Below are 27,542 nucleotides of genomic sequence, written 5' to 3' on the forward strand. Positions count from 1 at the left end.
CCCCATAACCCTAGCTAGTCCCCCTGATATAAGGGACAATTTAGCATGGCCAATCCACCAAACTCACATATCTTTGAACTTTGGGAGGAAACCGGAGCACCCTGAGGAAACCCACGCAGACACGGGGAGAATGTGCAAACTCCACACAGAGAGTGACCCAAGCCAGGAATTGAACCTGGGTCCTGGTGCTGTGAGGCAGCAGTGCTAACCACTGTGCCAGGGATAAAAAAACAAAGGGACCATTAGCGGTGGTGGTCATGCCTAAGAAGGGTCCTGATGGTGGTCTACTAAGAGATCAGAATGTGTTAATGGCAGAACAAAGGTAAGCAATGTGGGCAGCACGGTGGTACAGTGGTTAGCACTGCTGCCTCACAGTGCCAGGGGGTTCGATTCCAGCCTTGGGTGACTGTCTGTGTGGAGTTTGCACGTTTTCCCCGTGTCTGTGTGGGTTTTCCCCGGGTGCTCCAGTTTCCTCCCACAGTCTAAAGATGTGCGGGTGAGGTTGATTGGCCATGCTAAATTATTCCATAGTGTCAGGAGGAATCGCAGGCTAAATACATGGGATGAAGGGGATAGGGCCTGGGTGGAATTGTGGTCGGTGCAGACTCGATGGGCCCAATGGCCTCCTCCTGCACTGTAGGGATTCTATGATTTGATGCATGTGACAAAGGACAACCTGGAACAGGTAACAAATGACCCCAGTGGGATTGGGGGGTGGCGGGGGGGGGGGAAGAAAGATGGGAAGCGAGATGAAATAGAGGATTGCTTGCACGGTAGCACAGTGGTTAGCACTGCTGCTTCACAGCTCCAGGGACCTGGGTTCGATTCCCGGCTTGGGTCACTGTCTGTGTGGAGTTTGCACATTCTCCTCGTGTCTGCGTGGGTTTCCTCCGGGTGCTCCGGTTTCCTCCCATAGTCCAAAGATGTGCGGGTTAGGTTGATTGGCCATGCTAAAATTGTCCTTAGTGTCCTGAGATGCGTAGGTTAGAGGGATTAGCGGGTAAATATGTAGGGATATGGGGGTAGGGCCTGGGTGGGATTGTGGTCGGTGCAGACTCGATGGGCCGAATGGCCTCTTTCTGTGCTGTAGGGTTTCTATGATAATTCTATTCTATGATAATGCTCACATTCCATGAACAAACAAAAGAAAGAAAACAGGAGTGCTGGAGCTGACTGTCGCAAACCTATTTCCAACTCAGCTGAAGTTAGATAACTCGGTGCACACCTGGCATGTTGTTCTGTGTGCCTGAGCCATTGATAAGCTTGCTGAATCATCAAGTTTGCCATTTGTTCACCTTGACGTTTGTCCCACTAAAAGAAGAATAAAACAGGTTTAAATTGATTGATTTTTGAACGTATTTGTCGTCTGGCGGTAAATAACATCAAGTCACCTTTCATTCCAATTGCTTTTTGATCAATTCTTTTTTAATAGGATGGCGGAATATAATATTAATGGTAGGACTCTTGGCAGAGTGGAAGATCAGAAGGATCTTGGGGTCCGAGTTCATAGGACGCTCAAAGCAGCTGTGCAGGTTGAGGCTGTGGTTAAGAAGACGTATGGTGTACTGGCCTTCATCAATCGAGGAATTGAGTTTAGGAGTCGTGAGATAATGTTGCAGCTATATAAGACCCTGGTCAGACCACACTTGGAGTACTGTGCTCAGTTCTGGTCGCTTCATTACAGGAAAGATGTGGAAGCCATAGAAAGGGTGCAGAGGAGATTTACAAGGATGTTGCCTGGGTTGGGGGGCATGCCTTATGAGGATAGGTTGAGTGAACTCGGCCTTTTCTCCTTGGAGGGACGAAGGATGAGGGGTGACCTGATAGAGGTGTATAAGATGTTGAGAGGTATTGATCGAGTGGATAGTCGGAGGCTTTTTCCCAGGGCTGAAATGGTTGCCACAAGAGGACACAGGTTTAAGGTGCTGGGGAGTAGGTACAGAGGAGATGTCAGGGGTAAGTTTTTCACTCAGAGGGTGGTGGGTGCGTGGAATGGGCTGCCAGCAACGGTGGTGGAGGCGGATTCGATAGGGTCTTTTAAGAGACTTTTGGATCAGTACATGGAACTTAGTAAGATAGAGGGTTCTAGGTAAGCCTAGTAATCGCTAAGGTAGGGACATGTTTGGCACAACTTTGTGGGCTGAAGGGCCTGTATTGTGCTGTAGTTTTTATGTTTCTATATTCCGGCTTGCGGTGAAGTTAAGGGAGCTACCCCCGTCTAATGACCCAATTAAACTGATAAAAGTTTTTATTTTCATTTAAATCAAATTTCACTATGATAGGGATCTTATTACTTTACCAGCTCACATTTAAAGATACCCAAATTTCAGATGTCTGCGCACTTTGTACGATTTTATGGATGCAATTTAAGACGAAAATAGAAATGTGTCCTTCTGTTGCATAGCAACACTTAACTGAACTAATTCTGTCCATTAGAATGGCTGATTGTGAAAACTTAGTGAGCTATATTTGATAGATCCAAAAGCAGGTGAGGGCATCTCAATGCTGGTGCCCATTGACTGAAATGCTGGCAGCGTTGCCAACTTCTTCTTCCTTGTTCATCTCAATGATTTCAGTATTTGGCCAGTGCTAACTGTGTTGTTGATTGGCTGGACACATTGGTGGGGGCCAATGTCATGAGAGGCTAACATTACTTAAAACTATTTTGCAATGGGACGGCAGGGCGGCACAGTGGTTAGCACTGCTGCCTCACATCTCCAGCGACCTGGGTTCGATTCCCAGCTTGGCTCACTGTCTGTGTGGAGTTTGCACATTCTCCCCATGTCTGCTGAGGATTTTATGGTTTGGGACAAGTGAGTTTGTAAATATCCCACCCAATGAATGGAAACAGGCCCTTCAGCCCAACTGTCCATGCCGACCAGGTTTCCTAAACCAAACTAATCCCATTGGCCTCTGTTTGGCCTACATCCCTCTGAACCTTTCCTATCCATGTACCTGTCCAAATGTCTTTTAAATGTTGTAATTGTACCCGCCCTCTGCCACCTCTTCTGGCAGCTCATTCCATACACGCACCACCCTCTGTGTGAAAAAGTTGCTGCTCAGATCCCTTGTACAAACAGATTGCAGGACATTCAGTGACACATCCCCCTAGATTTGGCAGACAAAGTGGCAGAGCAGCACAGGCAGTAGAAGGTAATGGGACGGGCAGGTGTGCATACATGCCCTAGGCCTCATTAAGGAGACAGTGTTGGGGTGGCCATTATTGGGGTGGCCTTGCTAAGTCTGTGGCTAATGTTGGGGATGAAACCATTAAAGGTGTCTTCTCCTCCTCATTCCACGCTCTCCTGCCTTGTAAGTTGCACATGGTGTGGACATGCATCTCATACATACACCCTCTCCCCTTTCCCAGAACCACCGGAGACCGGAGCACCCGGACAAAATCCACTCCCCTAACTCCCTGCCATCTTCCCACCCGAAGCCTGAACACAGTTCATTTTTGGGCTTTTCCCTTGCCCTTAAACTCCTTCCACCAGTTTGAAAATTGAGGCTGCAAATTAAGTGGTCAATAATTATTCACTTCAGGGCTTCTGTTGATGCAAGCATGGGAAGGCCAGCAAAGGCCTTGCCAGTCCAAGTGTAAAGTTGCGGAGAAGTCCAGGCAGGTGGAAACCTAGTGGGAAGGTTGTCTGAGATATTTTTAACTCCCTTCCCCTCTTTCTGTCCCTATAAACACTCTGGTGGGGGAATGTATATTTCTGCCCATGCATTTCATTGCTCACTAAACAAACCTAAACACTCATGCTTTCTTTTGGCCACCAGAGTGGATTTATGCAATTTTGAAGTGAAAGGTTAAATAATGTAATAATTCGATGTGATAACTCTTTTAGTAACATGAGAGAATGTTGACAAACACAACTTCGGCATGGCACGGTGGCACAGTGATTAGCACTGCTGCCTCACAGCACCAGGGATCTGGGTTCAAATCCTGGCTTGGGTCACTGTCTGTGCGGAGTATGCAGGTTCTCCCCACATGGGTTTCCTCTGGGTGCTCCACTTTTTTTTCACAGTCCAAAAGACGTGCTGGTTAGGTACATTGGCCATGCTAAATTCTCGCTCAGTGTACCCGCATAGGCACCAGAGTGTGGCGACTAGGGGATTTTCACTGTAACTTCATTGCAGTGTTAATGTAAGCCTACTTGTGACAATTATAAATAGACTTAAATCTTTCTTTTAGAGTGCTTGCTACAGCACTCATGCAGCTCTGGAACATGATTTATTCTGTGTAGTAAAAGTGTTCTTACGACTTCTAATATGTCTATTGTCAGTTATCAATTGCAATGTCAGAATTTACCCAAATGCATCATTTTGTGCTCAAAATTCAGATGAGAGTGTTGCTTGTCCAAGCACGGAATCGCAATGTGGCAACCCATGTTCTCTTCATTCCCATTGTACAGACTTCCCAACTCAAGCAAGCATAAAATGTTTTCCAATTACTTCGTTTGTAATGTACAGAACGCTATATACAGCAAAGGCATTGCTCATTTTGTCAGGGCAGAAGCCTATCTGATCAGCACTCTGTAAAATACATGTTTTAATTCAAAGCTTTGAGTCTGTATCCCTTGTGATGTAGTTGTTGAATATGTTGTTACTCAGCCTTTGATAGACAGATTTGTAATCCCAGTATTATACATGAAATTTATGAAGGTCCTGATATTAACTTGCATTTCCTGAAAAACTATCTTAGACTTTGATGAGATTTAACAAGAATGTAAGCATTTTCAGTGGAAAAGTCAGCCATAAATCTCAATGGTGGAGTAATTCATTTTCATTACACTGCATTCGTCAGTTAACTCCAATACTGTGATTTATCTGGTCACCTCTCCCAATAGCTTTCACCCTTGGTAGTATCTTACATCAGAGGCCTTGACACTCTATTTAATTCCTCAGTTCCTAACATCCTGTTCTCTCACTATTCTCTGTTGCTTGACTGCTGGATGTCACAAGTAGGAACTGAAGAGAGGTGGGAAAAAGAAAACACATTTATTTTTTGTTCAACTTTTCTCTGATTCTCTCCTCACTTCAGTGGCAAGTGTTAAGATGTAATCCCATTAGCACTGTATGATCTTGGCCAAGTGGTCACACTTCATGTGTGAGCGATGGAAAATGTCAACACGGCACGATGGCACAGTGGTTAGTACTAGCTGCCTCACAGCTTCAGGCATCCAGGTTCGATTCCCAGCTTGGGTCACTGTCTGTGCGGAGTCCACATGTTCTCCTCGTGTCTGCATGGATTTCCTTCCGGTTTCCTTCCACAGTCTAAATATGTGCAGGTTAGATGAATTGGCCATGCTAAATTGCCCTTTAGTGTCCCAAGATGTGCAGATTAGTGGGGTATATACATGGAGTTACAGAGATGAGGCCTAGGTAAGATGCTCTATCAGGGGAGCTGGTGCATACTTGGTGGGCCGAATGGCCTCCTTCTGCACTGTAGGGATTCTATAACTGTGTAGATCAGGCAAAGCAATATAGCCTTTTAATTTAATCCATTCTTGGCATATCGACATTGCTATCATGGCTAGTATTTATTGTCAACTCCTGGCTGCCCTTTAAGAGGTGGAATGAGTCTCCTTTGCAGTTCATGATGGTACTCCCATAGCACTGTTAGGTAGGGAGTTCCAGTGTCTTGATTCAATGTCTGAGAAGGAACACTGATATGTTTCTATAACGTTGAATGCATTCAAGAGGCAGCGCGATACAGCACTTGAGGTGAATGGGGATCAAAGGTTATGGGGAAAAAGCAGGATTAGGCTATTGAGTTGGACGATCAGCCATGGTTGTGATGAATGGCGGAGCAGGTTATTGTGTTGGATGATCAGCCATGATCGTGATGAATGCCAGAGCAGGCTTGAAGGGCCGAATGGCCTCCTCCTGCTCCTATTTTCTATGTTTCTATGATATATTCCCGGGTCAGGATGGTGGGTGATGTGGAGGGGAGCTTGCAAAGTGATGGTTTTCCCATGTACCTGTTGACTTTGTCCTTCTACATGGTGGTGGGTTTTGAGAGAAGTTGTGTGAAGGTCGTCCATATCCTCATGATGTATGTCTGCACCTCTCAACCAAGTATCACGAGAAAGGGAGTGGGAACTCTTTTACCCTTTCCGTCCCAGATTAGGGAAAATGAGGTTAACATGGCATCCCCACAGCTGCTCCCACTGAAATCTGACACAGCACGGCCAAACTGAATCTTTCTGAAGTTTAATTCCAAGCCAGCATGGCATCAGTTGATTTCAGCCAGAGTGACAATGAAGGATCATTGTCTAAATTGTAACAGTTTCGAGGGCTTGTGACAAAGGATGAATGACAAAGACGTGTGAAATGAAGTTATAAAAATGTTCTTTGTCCAAATGAAACACAAAGTCTCATCCTAAAGCCGTAACATAATGAGTTTCAGGTGGAAAGAGATTTTCCAAGAATAAGCCTTTCCTTTTCTCAGGATACAAAATTAAATGAGTTTTATTGCCAGCAGTGGCTCAGTGGTAGCACTCTTGCATTTGAGGCAGAAGGTGATGAGTTCAAGTCCCGTACCAGATGCTTGGGTGCATAATTTTAGCTGACACAGGAGTTCTGCACAGCCAGAGATTTGGTAGACATTAACTGATATCTGCTCTCCCTTCTTGAGTGAATGTAAAAGATCCCATGGCATAAATGCAAAGAAAAGCCAAGTGGGCGGCAGCATGTTGGCACAGTGGCACTGCTACCTCACAGTGTCAGGGACCCGGGTTCAGTTCTGGCCTTGGGGGTCATTGACTGTGTGGAGTTTGCATGTTCTCTCCATGTCTGCGTGGGTTTCCTCCCACACTCCAAAGATGTGAGGGTTAGGTGGATTGGCCATGCTAAATTGCCCCTTAGTGTCAGGGGGACTAGCAGGGGAAATATGTGGGATTATGGGAATAGGGCCTGGGTGGGATTGTGGTCGGTGCAGACTCGATGGGCCAAATGACCTCCTCCTGCGCTGTAGGGATTCTATGATTCTAGTACTCCTCTATTTGTCCCTCAATCAGCACCAATTTTTAAAATCATTACCTTATTATCTGATCATTTTATCATTAGTTGGTCATTATCTCATTGTTGTTGAACGGACCTTGCTGTGAGCAAAATAACTGCTGTGTTTCCCACAGTGACTGAACTTGCAAAATATTTCTTGGTTGTAAAACACTTTGGGAAATCCTGATGCCTGAATAGAATCATAGAATCCCTATAGTGCAGAAGGAGGCCATTCAGCCCGCACCAACCACAATCGCACCCAGGCCCTATCCCCATAACCCCAGGCAATTACCCGAGCTAATCCCCACTGACACTAAGGAGTAATTTAGCACAGCCAATCCACTAACCCGCACATCTTTTGGACTGCGGGAGGAAACCGGAGCGCCCGGAGGAAACCCACGCAGACAACGTGTAGACTCCACACAGACAGTGACCCAAGCCGGGAATTGAACCCGGGTCTCTGGCGCTGTGAGGAAGCAGTGGCTAACCACTCAGCCACCGTGCCGCTATATAAATGCAAGTTTTTTTTCTTTTCCTTAAAGTTAATTTGCCTTCATTGTAACTGCCACAGTTATGGGTGTAAGTAGGCGTTAATAAGAGAGCACAAAGTGCGGAGATTAATCAGAGAGGCTGCCCTTTCACTGTTTATTAACATACAGCTCTTGTTTCCCCTTATTTAACAGTGAAACCAACTGTGATAGATGTTGATATTTACGTGAACAGCATCGGGCCTGTTTCATCAATTAACATGGTAAGTAACATTTTACGCCAAAGGCGAAGTCATTCGGATATAATTTCTCTTGGTGCACTTTGAAGCCGTAGATGCTATATTATAGCGGTCACGGTTTGGCTTGTAAAAGTCAGTGTAGAAAACAATTCATATGTATGTTGTTTCCGGACTGCATTCTGTCACAACCTAAGCTGAGGATTCAACTTCTCATTGGGAAAACATGAAGGGACGAAAAATAACGAGTTTGTGATGTATTTTGCTATCAGTATACTTACCATTTTCTTTCACTTGTGGGGCCCAGGTGAGTCAATGGAGCTAGGGTGCCAATCATTCATTGAATTATAGAACAGGCTCGAGAGGCTGAATGGTCTACGCTCATTCCTACAATTCTCCCAATAACTTCCCAGGGCGACATTTGGGAGGCTTTATGGACCCAAGTCTGAATTAACATCAGGGAGCATTCTGGCCAAGTTTGCCGATGATACAAAGATAGGTGGAGGGGCAGGTAGTATTGAGGAGGTGGGGAGGCTGCAGAAAGATTTAGACAGTTTAGGAGAGTGGTCCAAGAAATGGCTGATGAAATTCAACGTGGGCAAGTGCGAGGTCGTACACTTTGGAAAAAAGAATAGAGGCATGGACTATTTTCTAAACGGTGACAAAATTCATAATGCTAAAGTGCAAAGGGACTTGGGAGTCCTAGTCCAGGATTCTCTAAAGGTAAACTTGCAGGTTGAGTCCGTAATTAAGAAAGCAAATGTAATGTTGTCATTTATCTCAAGAGGCTTGGAATACAAAAGCAGGGATGTACTTCTGAGGCTTTATAAAGCACTGGTTAGGCCCCATTTGGAGTACTGTGAGCAATTTTGGGCCCCACACCTCAGGAAGGACATACTGGCACTGGAGCGGGTCCAGCGGAGATTCACACGGATGATCCCAGGAATGGTAGGCCTGACATACGATGAACGTCTGAGGATCGTGGGATTATATTCATTGGAGTTTAGGAGGTTGAGGGGAGATCTGATAGAAACTTACAAGATAATGAACGGCTTAGATAGGATGGACGTAGGGAAGTTGTTTCCATTAACAGGGGAGACTAGGACGCGGGGGCACAGCCTTAGAATAAAAGGGAGTCACTTTAGAACAGAGATGAGGAGAAATTTCTTCAGCCAGAGAGTGGTGGGTCTGTGGAATTCATTGCCACAGAGGGCTGTGGAGGCCGAGACGTTGAGCGTCTTCAAGACAGAAATTGATAAATTCTTGATTTCTCGAGGAATTAAGGGCTATGGGGAGAGAGCGGGTAAATGGAGTTGAAATCAACCATGATTGAATGGTGGAGTGGACTCGATGGGCCGAATGGCCTTACTTCCGCTCCTATGTCTTATGGTCTTATGGTCTTAAAGGCTTGGGAAAAGGTAGTCTTGTGGCACAGTGGTAGTGTCTCTACCTCAGGGCCAGAAACTCTGCGTTCAAGTTCCACGCTGGGATTTGATGGCCATCGAAGGTGTGTTTATAGCGTGGCCAAAAAGTTGATTATCGACCTGTAAATCCTTCCGATGCGCTTGACTCCAGGCATAAGACTTGATTTGATTTGACTTATTATTGTCACATGTATTAGTATACAGTGAAAAATATTGTTTCTTGCGCGCTTTACAGGCAAAGCATACCATACATAGGGAAAGAAAGGAGAGAGTGCAGAATGTAGTGTTACATTCATAGCTAGGGTGTAGAGAAAGATCAACTTAATGTGAGATAGGTCCAGTCAAAAGTCTAAGGGCAGCAGGGAAGAAGCTGTTCTTGAGTCGGTCGGTACATGACCTCAGACATTTGTATCTTTTTCCCGATGGAAGAAGGCGGAAGAGAAAATGTCCGGGCTGCATGGGGTCCTTAATTAATTAAGAGTGGAGAGTTTTCCAGTCAGAAGACATTGGCAAACCACTGCAGTACTTTGAACCAACCCAATGGAAGTCTCTGGTTGCCCACACTCTCTTGGGCATGCTTCTTGAAGGAGGAGGAGAAAAGACATGGGGACTGTATAGGTTAGAGGGATTAGCAGGGTAAATATGTGGGATTACAAGGATAGGGCTTGGGTAAGATGCTCTATCAAAAGGCTGGTGCAGACTCGATGGGCCGAATGGCTTCCTTCTGCACTGTAGGATTCCATGATTCTATGAATTTATTGGCAGTGGCCCAGACCAGTGACCAGAGTGGCAGTGTTCCTGAGTCTTTGAAGGCAAAGATCCAGCCTCCAAGAGCTGCTGATCAATCAGAAAGTCAACAGCTTCTCAGTCCCAACAGCACCACCTGTGGAGGTGCAGTAGGCCTGGGACCAGGAGCAACACCAGAAACCCAGAGTACAGGTTAGTGCAACAATCTCACCAGGATCAGTAATGCCGGCTCCCCAGTGGGCAGCAGGAGGTCAATGTGGCAGGCAAGGGAGGACCTCCCATGTGGGCAGCCCTTGCTCCTTGTTGGGTTCTCCATGGGGCACTTGGTATCTGATCCAGAGGGTTCCCTGCCCACTGGGTTCACAGGCCTGCTGCCATTCAATTCCTCAATTGGCCAAAAAGGTGGGAAAGCCCGACATCTGCCTTCCCATCTCCTGACTTAATTGGGGGGCGTTGGGATAGCGACAGACTCTCCACCCTGCCTACCTGCCTGATTAAATGATACTGCTCTCCTCCCCCTGCCCCCTGTACGTTCAAACCCCCGTCATCCCAGAGGAGGCCTTAAATTCCATTCATCGCGCCTTGGAGGCACATATTACTTTTGTTTCTTCATGTTCCCTGGCTTGGTTTATTCCTCCTTGCAATGTGATCAGTGTAACTGTTTGAACAAAAAGATTAGGAAAATCAACGATTAAAAAGGGAATGGCAAAGGGATGTCGAAATTAGTCGAATAAGGGAAGGGTTTTGTTGGTGATTGTTATGTATGTAAAGCCCCTTTAAGAGGTCAGGTCTCAAACTGAACAGTGATGATTTACAATATCTAACATTGAATCAGCTGTTCCAATGGAGGTGCATCCCATCCATTAACTCTGTCTACACTTCCCGGTGCCTTGGCAAAGCAGTCAGCATAATTAAGGACTCCAAGCACTCCAGACATTCTCTCTTCCACCTTCTTCCATCAGGAAAAAGATACAAAAGTCTGAGGTCATGGACCAACCGACTCAAGAACAGCTTCTTCCCTGCTGCTGTCAGACTCTTGAATGGACTTACCTTGCATTAAGCTGATCTTTCTCTACACTCTAGCTATGACTATAACGCTACATTCTGCACTCTCTCGTTTCCTTCTCTATGAATGTCATGTTTTGTCTGTATAGCGCGCAAGAAACAATACTTTTCACTGTATGTTAATACATGTGACAATAATAAATCAAATCAAATCAAATCATATCAGGGCTTTTCTCCAAGTTACTCAATGGGTACCACAGTTAGATAGCAAGCCAGCTTACTGCGCACAATCGGGAAATACACTGAATAAATAAATACAAGTCTTTCCTTCCCCGTACCTGGGAGAAACACTTTCATTTTAACATGACTTTGCATCAGCCAGTCTGGAGTTTTACTAAGTCCCATGAAGACATGCCAGTGCTTGGGCACATCTCAGAGTGTTACATTGCTTCTCGGGGGTGTCCCTAGATGTGTAAGTTAGTTGGATAGGCCATGATAAATTGCCTCTTAGTTTCCAAAGGTGTGCAGGTTGGATGGATTAATCCTGGTAGATGGTGAGGTTAGGGGGTAGGACAGGGGATGCTGGGTAAGATGCTCTTTGGGAGAGTCATACGCCAGAATTCTACCACCCCGCCCACCCGCCCATCATGGAATTGGAGTGGGTGAAAGGAGGACAATGGAAATGTCCATTGTCAGTGGTTTGTTTTCTATATGGTTTGGCAGCTTCAGATCAGTTCTCAGCCTGTCCGCTAATGCCTCTTAGGTGATAGCCCCACATACTGGGTACCGCAGTCTTTTCAATTCCAGTTGTCTACTTTAGGTTTTGTTTTATTCTTTTACGGGATATGGACATCATCTGGTGAGGTCGGCATTTAATGTCCATTGCTAATTGCCCCTTGAGAAGGTGGTGGTGAGCGGCCTCCTTAAACTATTGCAGTCCATGTGGTGTAGGTACACTCATAGTGCTGTTAGGGAGGGAGTTCGAGTATTTTGACCCAGTGACAGTGAAGGATTGACAATATATTTCCAACTCAGGGTGGTGAGTGGCTTGGAGGGGAACCTCCAGGTGGTGGTGTTCCCATGTGTTTGCTGCCCTTGTCCTTCTCGGTGGTAGGGGTCATGGGTTTGGAAGATGTTGTTGAAGGAGCCTTGTGAGTTCCCGCAGTGCATCTTTTAGATCGTAAACATTGCTGTCACTGATACATTATTTTACTTTACGTGAATGTATATATAATAAATAGTTAATGAAAAAGAGTGGCAGAATATTATTGCTTTAATAATGATCAGATGGCAATCATATAATGGACAGTGCACAGTAATGGTTTCAGAATTGATATCTTCAAGTGTGCAGAACATAATAATCTAATGGAAGGTTCAAATGATGTCATAAAGCACAAGTGTAAAGCTCAAATCAAGTTTAATGTAAATTTTGAGATGCGATTACAGCTGAGAAAAGCACTCCAGGGGATCTGTTATTTTTATAACACAATGCAAACGTGGTGGATACAGGTTTATCTATTGTGCGTGGCTCCCAACGCAGATTCCTGCATATCATTGCTCTCAGAATGCAATGATATTCACACAGAATAATAAACTGCAATTTTATCAAGAAATATTTTTCAGTCAGGAAGCCCGACAGGCACTATGGTTGACTCGTAACTACCCTCTAAAATGGTGTGGCAAGCCACTCTGTTCAAAGACAGTGAGGGATGGGCAACAAATGCTAGCCATGCCAGCGATGCCCACAGGAACGGCACGGTGGCACAGTGGTTAGCACCACTGCCTCACAGCGCCAGGTACCCGGGTTCGATTCTGGCCTCGGGTCACTATCTGTGTGGAGTTTGCACATTCTCCCTGTGTCTGCGTGGATTTCTTTTGGGTACTCTTGTTTCCCCTCACAGTTCAAAGATGTGCAGGTTAGGTGGATTGGCCGTGCTAAATTGCATCTTAGTGTCCCGAGATGTGTAAGTTAGTTGGATAGGCTATGATAAATTGTCTCTTAAGTGTCCAAAGATGTGTAGGTTAGATGGAGCGGTTAGCCATGGTAAATGCGTGGGATTACAAGGATAGGGCAGGTGATGCTGGGTTAGATGCTCTTTGGGTGAGTCATATGCTGGAAATCTACCGCCCCGCCCACCTGTCACAGAATCGGAGCGGGCAAAGGGCGCACATTGGAAATGTCCACTGACCTCGGGCAGGATTTTCTGGTCTTGCTCAAGCGAGGCCATAAGATCCCTTATAGATTATTGGAGACATACAGCACAGAATAATCCTTTCGGCCTATTGAGTCTGCACCGACAATAACTACCACTAAAGGCATGCTAATCCCATTTTCCTGCATTTATAGAGAATCGGTGCAGACTCGATGGGCCGATTGGCCTCCTTCTGCACTGTAGGGATTCTATGAAAGAATTTTTAAAAAAGACACTCTGAATTTCAATGTAGTATCTTGTATATTTTAGAGGGAAAATATAACATTGATATATGCAAGACATATACTGCATTCATGCTTTTAAAGTTGAATTTGAAATTGTAATCCCCAATGCGCCAATAGCACAGAACGTGCAATTGAAAGGGGGAGATTCACCCAGTGTCCGTTGCCATTGTGCACATTTGAGAAAAGCACTCAAATTCATTGCAGTTGTGTAGGAGCCAGACTATGGTCAAGTGCTAATTCCTTCAAGGGTTCCACCCACTCAACCAAGCTCAATTCTGAATATGTAGATCTGTCCAGCACCTTTGGGATTGCACTGCAGAGACAGAAAAAGCATCAAATTGTCAGATTCTGGGTCCTGTTTACAAAAGTCTGTCAATTATCTCCTGGAGTGTTTCAAGATTCCTGATGCTGGCGCAGTGAGGCAGATGGAGCAGTTTTCTTTTGACAGCAGCTACTGCGTCAGAGAGAGGTTCGGATCAGAGTTCCCGAGGAAAAGATTTCTTTTCATTCTTAATGCTTCCGTACCAAACCCATTGCATTGCAAAGAAAGTTTCGGACGGGATTTTATGGCCTCGCTCGCCCGAGGTCAACGGAGATTTGTGTTGGCGGACACTCGCCCGCGCCGATTCCGTGGCGGAATTCCATGGTAGAGTTCCGGCCATAATTTTGATGACATGTGAATCCTCCTCTCTTCCTTCTTGCACTCTCAGTTTTGGGGCAGCAGGCCATCACTGCCTATGAGGGAAGTTGAGCTTACTGTCACCTGCTGCCCGTCTCACAGCGCCAGGGACTCAAGTTCGATTCCCAGCTTGGGTCACTGTCTGTGTGGAGTCTGCACATTTCCCCCGTGAATGCGTGGGTCTCCTCCGGGTGCTCCGGTCTCCTCCCACAGTCCGAAAGACGTGCTGGTTAGGTGCACTGGCCGTGCTAAATTCTCCCTCAGTGTAACCCAAACAAGTGTCGGAGTGTGGCGACTCGGGGATTTTCACAGTAACTTAATTGCAGTGTTAATGTAAGCCTGCTTGTGACACTGATAAATAAACTTTATAACGGTATAGCCTACATATGAACATGCAAATGAGGAACAGGAGTGAGCTGGTGAGATTGAACAGGAGTAGTGTGGCATGCCTTTGACACTTCAGGTTTTTTCTTGAGGAATGCTTGCCGACAATACAAACACTGCAGCCACAACAGACTTAATTATTCAAAGCATTTCAAGACAGTTTGACAACGTAATAAGGTCATTATAAACAGCAGTACTTCATCTCTTCTCTGACTCATTCAGTGTTAAAAAGTGGCTGTTTGGAAACCTCAGAGGCTTCCGTGCAGTTAAGAAGTACACATATTTTAGAAAAAGATGCAAGATGGATTTAGTACATTGGCACCTTGGGTCCGATAATACCAGTCATGAGGTGTTGTGCACCTATGTAAAAATGAGTTGACCATGCATGATAATATCAGGCCTGTTCATTTGATTTCTTTTGTTTAACAGAACTTCTGGTGGGTAGCACATAACATGTGGAGATTGTCACGCGTGTTGGAAGTTGGAATGTTAAATGTCAGTGGTCAGTGAAGGGTTACTGGCTGCTATTAGCATCAACGGTTTTTTGTAAACTCCTGGAAATGGTGAAAACCTAACCTGTCATCCGTCTACCAAATTGATTTGATTTGATTTATTATTGTCACATGTATTGGGATACAGTGAAAAGTATTGTTTCTTGTGCGCTATACAGACAAAACATACTGCTCATAGAGTACATAGGGGAGAAGGAAAGCAGAATATAATGTTACAGTCATAGCTAGGGTACATTGAAAGATCAGCTTAATATATGGTAGATCCATTCATTTATGTTCGGCAGGCAATCACTTCCATATTCCTAAAGGATTATTAGTGATATTGACCAGGTTGTACAATCTGCATATTCCATTGGTAGCTTGGAGAAGATGGTTCAATTGTTCGCCTTTGACCAGAACTTTCTTCTCAGGCAGTCCCTCAGAGTCAAAGATGACTTTCTTCCACACTAAAAATTAGTTCTCAGATGACTCAGAGTTCAACGTGTGACCTGGCGGTCAGGATTTTATGGCCTCGCTCATCCTGAAACCATAAAATCCCGCCCAAGATCAACGGAATTTTCCACGGTCCGCCCCTCGCCCGCTCCGATTCCCGTGGCGGGCTGGGTGGTGTCATTCCGGCCATAGTCTCTGTCCTGGGCGGGGCAGATGGTGGTTAGAGGAGAGGGTGGGTGGGGTGCACTCTGAAATGGTGATCTTTGCTCCACTTGTGGATGGCTGCTCATTGGAACTGTGTGGCATCAAATTGATTGATAAATGTCAGTAAACCTACATTTCTCGGACTCCGGACAGTGGCCACAGTGGAAATCGTGGACATCCACACTTGAAATAAATCAAATCTTCAAGCAGTTGCCCAGTATGTGAACTACCCGGACTACCTAGCACATGACCACTGTGCCCACATTTATAGTAAGAAGTCTCACAACACCAGGTTAACGCCGGTACCTCCACATCATGACTCCCATTTTTATAGTCATATCTAGTTCATATTTCCCACCTTCTCAGTTTCCCCTTGGCACAGGAATTGGGCTGAGTTAACAAGCTGCGACTCGTGACAAGCTTTCCTTTGGGAAAGGTATTTGGACAACAATCATTTGGTAATACACAATTATTGCTGTTAAAAAAGAAACATGCTGTCAAAGCTTTTCATCTTGCACTCATCAGGACAGAATTCGCAAAATTACCAATTGCAAATGGAACAACAATTTATACTGCATGAAAAGAGAGCATTGATTGGTTGGCAAGTGTTTGGTTGAGGCATTGCCATGGAGAATGCATCATGGAGCAGTTAACTGTCAAGCTTTTTTAAAAATTCAAACTAAGCATGTTTGGTTGATACTTATAGCTTCAAAATTCTTTCTCTTTTTTCAGCAGTGTTTGGAGAAGTTTCACATTTCTAATTATGTCTTTGGTCTTTCTGCTCCTTCAGTTGATGGTAACTCAGGAGATGTATGGCCTTATGTAAGTTTAGGGGGTTTGTGGTTACTGTAGGCCATCTTAAATATCCTAACTTAGTCCTGTGCTATCTCATGTTATCCCTACATCTCTTGATGCCACTAGTCTCTAGAAACATATCAATCTCTCTCTTGAATATGCTCAATGATTGAGCTTCCACAGCCCCCCGGGGCAGAAAATTCCAAAGATTCACCGTAAGACCATAAGACAATAAGACATAGGAACAGAATTAGGCCACTCGGCCTATCGTGTCTGCTCTGCCATTCAATCATGGCTGATATCTTTCTCATCCCCATTCTCCTGCCTTTTCCCCATAACCCCTGATCCCCTTATTAATCAAGAACTTATCTATCTCTGTCTTAAAGACACTCAATGACCTGGCCTCCACGGCCTCCTGTGGCAAACAGCTCCACAGATTCACCACTCTCTGGCTGAAGAAATTCCTCCTCATCTCTGTTTTAAAGGATCGTCCCTTTAGCCTGAGGTTGTGCCCTCTGATTCTAATTTTTTCTACTAGTGGAAACATCCTCTCCACATCCACTCTATCCAGGCCTCACAATATCCTGTAAGTTTCAATAAGATCCTTCTAAACTCCAACGAGTACAGACCCAGAGTCCTCAATCATTCCTCATACGATAAGCTCTTCACTCCAGGGATCATTCTTGTGAACTTCCTCTGGACCCTTTCCAAGGCCAGCACATCCTTCGGAGTGAAGAAATTCCTCCTCATCTCAGTCCTAAATAGCCCATCTCTCACCCTGAGCTTATGTCTATTGGTTCTAGACCACTCCAGCCAGGGAAACATTTTATGTACATCTACCCTGTCACATTCTGTAAGAATTTTATAAGATTCAATGAGCTCACTCTTCTTTCTTCAAGACTCTAAGGACTACAGACACAGTCTATCCAATCTCTCCCCACAAAACAATCCCAGCATCCCAGTGATTAATCTGGGAAATCTCCATTGCATTCCCTTTTTGATCAATATATCCCCTCTTAGATAAGGGGACCAAAACTGTGCACAACACAACAGGTGAGATCTCACCAAGCAAAAACAGAAAATGCTGGAGGAACTCAGCCAGTCTGACGGCATCTGTGGAGAGAGAGTAGAGCCAACATTTCGAGTCTGGATGACCCTACGTCAGGGTGGTTTCAGTTGATGGCCAGAGCTCTATCACCTCGCCCGCCATAGAATTGGAGAGGGCAAGGGTCCGGGAACGGAAATCTCCATTGACCTCGGGTGGGAATTTCCGGTCTCGCTCAAGCGATGCCGTAAAATCCCGCCCTACATCAATGATTTGGACGTGGGGACCAATAGTAATTTTCCAAATCTGCTGATGGCACAAAACAGGATGGGAATGTAAGTTGTGAGGAGGATGCAAGGAAGCTTCGCGTGAATTTGTACAGGCTAAGTGAGTGGGCCAGGACATGGCAGGTGGAATATAATGTGAATAAGTGTGAAGTTATTCACTTTGGTAGAAAAATCAGAAAAGCAGAGTATTTCTTAAATGGTGAGAGATTGGGAAGTGTGGGTTTCCAAAGGGACCGGGGCGGGGGGGGGGTAGGTGAGGTGGTGGTGGTGGTCCTTGTTCATGAGTCACTGAAAGTTAACCTGCAGGTGCAACAAGCAATAAAGAAAGCAAATGGTATTTAAAAAATGCTGGAGAAACTCAGCCGGTCTGACAGCATCTGTGGAGAGAGAGTAGAGCCAACGTTTCGAGTCTGGATGACCCTTCGTCATACTCAAATCCCCTTGCCTTTATCGCAATGGAATTTGAGTGCACGGTTAAAGATGTCTTGCTGCAGCTGTGTAGAGCCTTGGTGAGACCTCAGGGTAAAGGCAAAATATTGCTGAGGAACCCAGGTCCCTGGCATTGCGAGGCAGCAGTGCTAACTACTGCGTCATCATGCATTCCTAAATGCCAAATATCCTTGGATATAAGTTCCCAATCTTGGTCACTCTGTAGCCTCATCTCTGTAATGGAAATTAAATCATACCAACTTACCTCAAATCATTCACCCTTTTGGCAAATACTATGTACATTCAGATTGTGTCTTTAATTCTGCTTTCTTTTTACAGTGTTCTCTATTCTGATCCTTTTTAATGCTTGCCTCTACTCCATCTTTCTTGTTTTTTACTTTCTCTTACGAATTTTGCTTCCCTCGAATCTGAGCTCCATCTTCGATTCCCATCCCCTTGCTGATCTAGTTTAAACCGCCCCCAACAGCACCAGTAAATCTCCCCGCGAGGACTTTAGGCATCGATGCAGACACAACGAGAAACCAGAAAGAGGAAAGCATCAAATTCTTGTGAAGAGTAGAAGCAAGTCACTTTCAGACAGAGGTTGTTTTTTTTTCTATTGGCAGGGAAATGGGGACAGGAGCTCTTGGAGGCAATGTGCGAGCTGGCTAAAATGGTCTAAAATATGGAAAGCTGTGCGAATAGCTCTGAGATGCTCAAGAGCTGGGTGGGTTTTCCCCAAAGTGGCCAACCCATGAACTGGGGTGTTGATCTGCTCAAAAGGAACTCTGGAAAGCTACACTAATCCAGACCGTCATGACTTGAGAAAGACAGAGGGTCCATGTTAGTGTGTCCTTCTGCATACCTGTGAAACTCAGAGGTGAAAGCTGTTGTTAGATAGGACTAATGACCTGTCTACGCGAATGAAGAACAACATATTGTGTAATGCCGTACATGCCCAAGGGGAAGCTTGAGCTTGTGTGAGACATATCTTTGTTTTATCGACTACTTAAAGTGAAATTTAGCTTTTTTATTTGAAGTAACATTTGCCTGTAAATTCACGTTTATTTTTGCCGGAATTTTACTGCTCCGCCCGCCCCGGGAATCGGAGCAGGCGAGGGGCAGACCATGGAAAGGTCTGTTGACCTTGGGCGGGATTTTATGGTTTCAGGACGAGTGAGGCCACAAAATCCCAGCCTTCGTGTTGCTTCTGAGTTGTGTTAAAGTAAAGATTACAAAAAATGGAATCTTGTTGATCATTTCTTCATTGAGGGTGGAGGGCAGTTTGTTAAATTTGGTTACTTTGGCTTACGGTTCCCCAACGGAGATGGAAAGAGGCAGTCTTGGCGATGGTGCAGAGATGTGGTTGGGAGTTCACCTTGTGGTCAAATGTCAAACCGCAATTGTGAACAATTTGGTTCAGTGTCAGACGTTTGTCAAGGGAGCAGAGTGGGGTCTGCGGCTAGGAAACAGAGTTTGTGGTGGGCTCCAAAGACAATGGCTTCGGTTGTTCCAATGTTTGGCTGGAGGAGATTCATGCTTATTGAGGGAGATGATCAGCAGTGATCTAGTTGAATAGTGGAGGTGGCTCGATGGGCTAAACGGCCTACACCCTGTTCCTACAGTTCTCTGTCCAAAGCAATACCTGACCTACAATGTCACGACCTCCACAACAGGCAGCGAAAGGAGGCAAGTGCCTATCCACCCCAGATGGAATGGGGGTTGAATCTAGAAGTTATTGCCTCCAATCTGATCCATTTCTGCTTTCTAGCAAACTGAGCTCAATCTGATTTTCACCAGGAGGTCCAGCTTGGTAACTCCCTGTTCCAGAATCCCTAAGAGCCCCTTTTGTTCGGTTCCCTTCCTGATTTACAGAAAACCACCAGCATCCTGCTTCTTTACATCATTATCATCTTTGCTCCTCCCCACCCCCATTTCAAGTGAGTTATACAGTTTGTTAAAACTGTAACAACTCTTCAAGACTCATTCCCCATAGCCACCAGATGACCTGGGCATGTCTCTGAACTGAGGTGTTTAAATGTGATCCTTTCCTTTAAACTCTGAATTAAAAGTACATTTAAAAACACAACTGTCTTGTAAAGTTTGCCATTCATGGCAGCTGGAATTTGTTGATCTGTGCCTGTGCTTAATCAATTTAATTTTTCCATGCTTCAGGGAGCTCAGCCAGTGTGCCTCAGTCTTTGTCTCTCAGCTATGTTTCGGATAAGTGGGTGCCTATTTCATTGACAATGGAACAAGTAATTTCCTCAACAACCACCACTTTCTCTGTCGCCACCTGCATTAAAATTGCTTCCTCCTTGGTTGACCCTGAAAAGAAAGAAAGACAAAAGCGTTTGTCACCATTTATTGTCATGTATGTCCCCAGAATGTCCCAGGTCACATCGCAGCAGCTGAATTATTATTGAAACGCAACCACTGTTGTTCTTGTGAGCAAGCACAGTACCCAGTTTGTACACAGCACTGCAAACTGGGCCGGAGGCAGACACCCCACCTGTATCCCTGCATCCCTACCCCACATGCAGTGAAGGCACAGTCCAGCTTATCTCCTGTAGGAGGAAGTGAATGAACTGTGTCTTCCGAGACCGTGTAGAAACTCAACATGCATGAGGAGGAGCAGAACTCATGGCTGTAACTACAGCTTGTTTCCGAGCTACTCTACTGAGAATTGCTTTTTACAGATTTTTATACCCCTTTCTTTATATTGCAAATCACTACATTTACATCAGCTCATCATATTGTTACTTTGAATTGTTTACAGTTCTGTTTTTGATTACATTATATGGCTCCATTGTCTTGTGTGCTTTAGCTTTAATTGTTTTCTGGACATCTCCGGTCTACCTGTTTACAATATCAAAGCGTTATGTTTGTCAAACTGATTTCGATGGGGTGTTAATTGATTAGTTTTTCAGAGGCACAATGGTTCTTCTAGACCTTTTTGGAGCTTTGATAAGTGATATCAACTGCTGGAACCTTGGAACGATCTCACCTGGGGTGTGACTGTGTTAGTGCTGTCTGAGGTGTAGTTATTTGTAATTTGTCCTGTCTGCCTGCAGTGAGCGTGGATGCTATAGTGCTGTCTGTTTAACCCTTTCCATACATTCCTCTCCTGCTGCAGCCCACACTGCCTGGGTTTGCCCAAGTACATCTCCGAAGGGTACGTGGTCCACATTTCCATGCACCCCCAACAATGTAAATACAGACAGGTAATCTGGGACTGGTGGACCTTGATCTTACACGGCTGGAAATCTATTTGCTAAGTAACGCATGCACCTGTCACAGTTTTTTAACTGAGGATAAATTGAACTAATTTCTTAATTACACAGCTGGAAGGGAGTGTAATTGAATTTAAAAATACTTCACCAAATGCCTTCTTCTTTGAAGTAACCTAATAAGAATAAGTGTAAAGAACAGCCTTGTATTAGAAATATTAATTAGGCTTGAGCGAGATACGTTCATATGGTTAGCTGGCATAGTTTATTAATTTCTCAGGAAACACTTGTTCAGGCATTTCAGAAAGAGCATCATTAGAAGGGAATGAGCTGACAATTTTCCATATCTACTCCAGATTTTCCACGTTCCTCATGATCCATTTGAACCAAAAGCGCCATTGGCCTTTCCCAGTGAGGAAGATTCCTGCGAAGATTCCTTATGTTTCATAAGGCTCTGCTTTTGGTACTCAATTAGATTATTTTATATTTTTATGCTTTCCTTTATGTATTTTAAAAATTCTCTTGATCTCATGTTTCCCTCTCTGGGATAACCCCAATGTCTTGCATGGGGAATCACTGATTGACCTCCCTGTAGGACTAATTGAATATCAGCTCCCTGAGGATTTGTTATTAGGTAACCAGGTAGAGCTCGTATACTGAGCCCAGTATAAAGCAGACCCCTGAGTGGGTCCCTTATTCCATTGTCCCGGTTGGGACCTGTTTTGTTCACCACAGGCTTGTGGTTTTTGCTTTATTTTGTGCAATAAAGCACTGTTCCTTTACCACTGACACCTGGAGTTATTATACTCTCTGTCTGTCCTGATCATGCTCACACATGTTATTGGGGCAAAGCAGTTGCTTGATCGATTGAGGGTTATGGACAGAGTGAGTAGGGAGCAGCTGTTCTCCTTTGTTGAAGGATCAATCATGAGGGGACATAGTTTTAGGGTAAAACCATAATAAGACCATAAGACATAGAAGCAGAATTAGGCCACTCGGCCCATCGAATCTGCTCTGCCATTCAATCATGGCTGATATTTTTCTCATCCCCATTCCCCTGCCTTTTCCCCATAACCCCTGATCCCCTTATTTATCAAGAACCTATTTATCTCTGTCTTAAAGACACTCAATGACCTGGCCTCCACAGCCTTCTGTGGCAAAGAGTTCCACAGATTCACCACTCTCTGGCTGAAGAAATTCCTCCTCACCTCTGTTTTAAAGGATTGTCCCTTTAGCCTGAGGCTGTGCCCTCTGGTTCTAGTTTTTCCTACTAGTGGAAACATCCTCTCCACATCCACTCTATCCAGGCCTCGCAATATCCTGTAAGTTTCAATAAGATCCTCCCTCATCCTTCTAAACTCCAACGAGTACAGACCCACAATCCTCAACCGTTCTTCATACAACAAGCTCTTCATTCCAGGGATCATTCTTGAGAACCTCTTCTGGACCCTTTCCAAGACCAGCACATCCTTAAGGCAGGAGATTCAGAGGGGATTTGAGAAAAAATCTTTTTCACTCAGAAGATGGTGGGAATCTGGAATGCACTGCCTGGGAAGGTAGTGGAGGCCGGAAACCTTACAATCTTTACAAAATATTTGGATGAGCAATTGAAATATTCAAGGATCTGGAACAAGTGCGCCTTTAGTGGTAGATATTGTCAGTGCAGACTTGATAGCCTGAAGGGCCTTTTCTGCACTGTATGGCACTATGACTCCCTCCAACGTCGTACATGTTCATCCTCTCTATCTCTGATGCACAGTGGCAGCCGTGTGTACCATCTAAAAAATGTGTTGCACCAAGGCTCTTTTGGCAGCCTCTCCGAGATCTGCAACCTCCACTGCCTGGAAGGAAAAGGGCAGCAGACACACCACCCACTGGTTCCCCCTCCAAACCACACACCACCCTGACTTGGAAGTAAATCGCCGTACTTTCACTATCAGCGGGTCAAAATCCTGGAACTCCCTAATATTACGGCTGCACCTACACCACGATGTAGGACTGCAGAAGTTGACTCACTGCCATCTCCTCAAGGGCAACTAGGGATGCACAAATAATGCTGAACTTGCCCACATCACCGAGTGACTATTTCAGAAGGCGGTGGGGAGGGGGGAGAAATTCTCTCTAAAAAATGAAGTGTCTGCAACAAAGGGAAAAATAAATCTCCAATTAACTTTTGTGCTCTGACAGGCTGTGGGAGTACCCAGGCTGTGCCTGACAGGTCTTTCAGGAGCTTTTTTTCAGCTGAAGAAAGTTATTCTGACATTCTGAGCTTGTAATAAGGGAAAGGGGAGCAGCGTAAGTTGTTCTGTCTTCTCTCCTTTCAACCTTTTGCTCTGATCATCCCTGCCGCTTCTTCAAGGAGCAAGGTGCGTCTGGTGAAAACACAGCAGCTCAACAATAGCTATCTCAGAGTGTAATCAGACAGTGGATTCAGCAAATTAATCTTAACTGATAAGGACTCGCCGAACACAGTGGCAATTTAATGGGAAAAGAGCAGTGAATAGCAGAGAAGGCTGAAAAAAAAATGCATGTTATTTCTGCCAGCAATTCAAACCAGCTTCACTGAATGGAATGATTACGTTGATTGTTGAGATCTTTCATGCTCAGGACATGTAACAGGTCAAACACTGCAAGACAGCTTGAACCTAAGTAGAATAATGAAATACCTACAGCACACTTAATTCAGAGACTATTTCCTCGGGTGGATGTAGCTGTTACTCGCGGGCATAACTATAAGGTTCATGGTGGGAGATATAGGAGGGATGTCTGAGGTAGGTTCTTTACTCAGAGAGTGGTTGGGGTGTGGAATGGACTGCCTGCAGTGATAGTGGAGTCGGACACTTCAGGAACTTTCAAGCGGTTATTGGATAGGCACATGGAGCACACCAGGATGATAGGGAGTGGGATAGCTTGATCTTGGTTTCGGACAAAGGTCGGCACAACATCGAGGGCCGAAGGGCCTGTACTGTGTTGTACAGTTCTATGTTCACAGTGGGAGGCTGTTCAACCCGTTATGTCTGTGTAGGCTTTGTCGGCGAGTAAGCCAATTAATTTCACTCCCACGCTTTTCCACACAGTGTCAATACAAAATGATCATGGAATCTGAGGTCATCTGGCCCATCGAGCCTGCACTGACAATAATTCCACCTAGGCCCTATCCCTGTAGCCCCATATATTTACCCTACTAATCCCCCTGACACTAAGAGGCATTTTAGCATGGCCAATCAACCTAACCCGCACATCTTTGGACTCCTTTCCCTCTTTTGTGCAGAACATTAAAGAACGTCAATTATCCTGAAATTTATGGACAGGTGGTGGCATAGTGGTATTGTCATTGACCTAGTAATCCAGAGACCTAGGGTAGCACGGTAGCACAATAGTTAGCACTGCTGCCTTGCAGCGCCAGGGACCCGGGTTCAATTCCAGCCTCGGGCCACTGTCTGTGTGGAGTTTGCATGTTCTCCCCGTGTCTGCGTGGGTTTCCTCTGGGTGCTCCGGTTTCCTCCCACAGTCCAAAGATGTGCGGGTTAGGTTGATTGGCCATGTTAAATTGACCCTAGTGTCAGGGGGCTAACAGAGTAAATATGTGGGGTTACGGGAAGAGGGCCTGGATCGGATTGTGAATAGTACAGACTTGATGGGCCGAATGGCCTCCTTCTGCACTGTAGGGATTCTATGCTCTGGGGACCTGGGTTCAAATCCCACCATGGCAGATAAAAATCTGGAATTAAGAATCTACTGATGACCATGAACCCATTGTCGATTGTTGGAAAAATCCATCTGGTTCACTAATGTCCTTTAGGGAAAGAAATCTGCCATCCTTACCTGGCCTTGGCTATGTGTGACTCCAGATCCACAGTAATGCCTCTGAAATGACCGAGCAAGTTGCTCAGTTCAAGGGTAATTATAGATAGGCAATAAATGCTGGTCCAGTTAGTGATGTCCACATCCCATGAATGAATTAAAAATAAGTCAGGTGCGAACTTTGCTCTTTTAAATCTGAATCTGTACCTTACCTCTCAAATACCCAGAAAACCAACCCTAGCTGCTTTAATGAAATGTCTGCATTTAGATTTTAACTAGTTTGCTTATGCTGGAACAGTTCTGAATTTTCCTGCTTCGGTAGTCTTACACTGATTTACCTTGACAGATATAAGTTGCTCTCTCGTATCAACAGATCTAATTTAATAAACTGTGAAAATGCATCGCACTGACCACAGTCCAGCATCTGCACCCCCAGTGCCTCAGTCAGATACTCCTAGTTTATACAGCAGCCATGACATTGACAGGGTTTTCACTGCTGAGCCCAGTCCAGTATTCATCCATTGCTAATAAAGATGATGTGGAGATGCCAGCGTTGGACTGGGATGGGCACAGTAAGAAGTTTCACAACACCAGGTTAAAGTCCAACGGGTTTATTTGGAATCATGAGCTTTGGGAGTGCTACTCCTCCACTCACCTGATGAAGGAGCAGTGCTCCAAAAGCTCGTGATTCCAAATAAACCTGTTGGACTTCAACCTGGTGTTGTGAGACTTCTTACATTGCTAATAAGCTCGCACTTCTTAACTGGACTGCTATAAACTGGAAAGCTTTTACAGTTGCATAGCACTCCCCCCTTCCAATCTAGTGACACACGATTCAATTTTGACATAGTACGATTGTGTAACTTGTGCATTCCATCTTTCCTTCTTCGAATTCAATGGAAATAAAAATCAAAAAGAGGTGTAAAAAGGGCTGGTGGTTTTCTGTCACCATCTTGAACGACTGCAAAAATCAGAATCTACCCAAACGGTTGCAATCCACCTTTGTGCTTTTTCAGGAAGTGGAAACGACTAACCATAACGGCTTGTACCTGACCTGCCCTGGTCAAGGTGATGACACTGTCATCTCCTTCAGGATGAGGATATGGTGGATGACTGGTGATCAGTTCCCGACCAGTTTGGTGCCACGACATCCAATTGTGCATGGCTTTTTCCTAAAGAAAGCAAAGTGTGTCAGTGAGCATGCCGCAATGTGGGTGGTGGGGCTGGGGTGATTGAAAGTGTGACAGTATGTGTGCAAGCCGTGTGATAGGGGTGTGAGGCTTGCAGCAGTGATGGGCGTGTGAGGGTGAGGTGAATGTCAGTGTCTGAGGCTATTGGTGCAGTTGCTAGCATGTATCATTCAAAAACAGGCATGCTAACATTGATCAATCGAGTGAGGACGTTGAGCATTTTGTAGCCAGGCCCTCAGGCCTTGCCACCAGCGATATCGTCAGAATGGAAGTCAAATATGCTTTATGTGGGCGGCACGGTGGCACAGTGGTTAGCACTGCTGCCTCACAGCGCCAGGGACCCAGGTTCAATTCCGGCCTCGGAATTGAACTCTGTCTGAGTGGAGTTTGCTCTTTCTCCCCGTGTCTGCATGGGTTTCCTCCGGGTGCTCCAGTTTCCTCCCACAGTCCAAAGATGTGTGGGTTAGATTGATTGGCCATGCTAAATTGACCCTAGTGTCAGGGAGATTAGCAGGTAAATGTGTGGGGTTATGGGAATAGGGCCTGGGTGGGATTGTGGTTGGTACAAACTCGATGGGCCAAATGGCCTTCTTCTGTAGTGTAGGGATTCTATAGCCCTGGTAATGACCACACAGCTATCAGCTCCTATACTGCCTTTGCAAAATTTGTCAAAATGGCCTCCTGTCTTCCAGTGGATGGATCAGACCATGGGTGGCACAGTGGCATTGTGGTTAGCAAATGTGTATATGTCTCTCTGTGTCTGTGTGTGTGTGTGTGTTTGTGTGTGTATGTGTCTGTCTGTCTTTGTGTGTGTGTCTGTGCCCATGTGTTTTTGTGTGCGTGCGTGTATCCCTGTATCTATGTGTGTGTGTTTCTCTGTGTGTCCATGCCATGTGTTTTTGTGTGTGTATGTGTGTGTGTGTATCTGCATCAGAAGTACCAGAAGTTCTGAGAAAAATAAGTTTTAGTGAGAAGCTGAAGGAAATCAGTAGTAGTAAAGAAATGGTTTGCGGGAAACTGATGGGATGAAGGTGGATAAATCTCTGGGGCCTGATAATCTTCATCCCAGAGGAAGTGGCCTGGAAATAGTAAATCCATTGGTGGTCATTTTCCAAAATTCTTTGGACTCGGGACTGGTTCCTACAGATTGGAGGGTAGCTAATGTAAGCTGGCTTTTCAAAAAGGGAGGTAGAGAGAAAATAGGGAACT

The 27,542-nt window shown here is 45.1% G+C and overlaps 1 protein-coding gene across 2 annotated transcripts in view; it reads left to right on the plus strand.

Annotated features, from left to right (window-relative positions):
• gabrg3 (gamma-aminobutyric acid type A receptor subunit gamma3) overlaps positions 1-27,542 on the plus strand; it is a 605,769-nt gene that overhangs the window by 11,238 nt on the left and 566,989 nt on the right. For both annotated transcript variants that reach the window (XM_078222416.1, XM_078222417.1), the window contains exon 3: positions 7,689-7,756. In XM_078222416.1, the coding sequence (XP_078078542.1) occupies positions 7,689-7,756 (68 nt within the window). The remainder of the gene's footprint in view (positions 1-7,688; positions 7,757-27,542) is intronic.

The sequence above is a fragment of the Mustelus asterias genome, chromosome 10, assembly GCF_964213995.1.
Source record: "Mustelus asterias chromosome 10, sMusAst1.hap1.1, whole genome shotgun sequence".
Classification (NCBI taxonomy): Eukaryota; Metazoa; Chordata; class Chondrichthyes; order Carcharhiniformes; family Triakidae; genus Mustelus; species Mustelus asterias.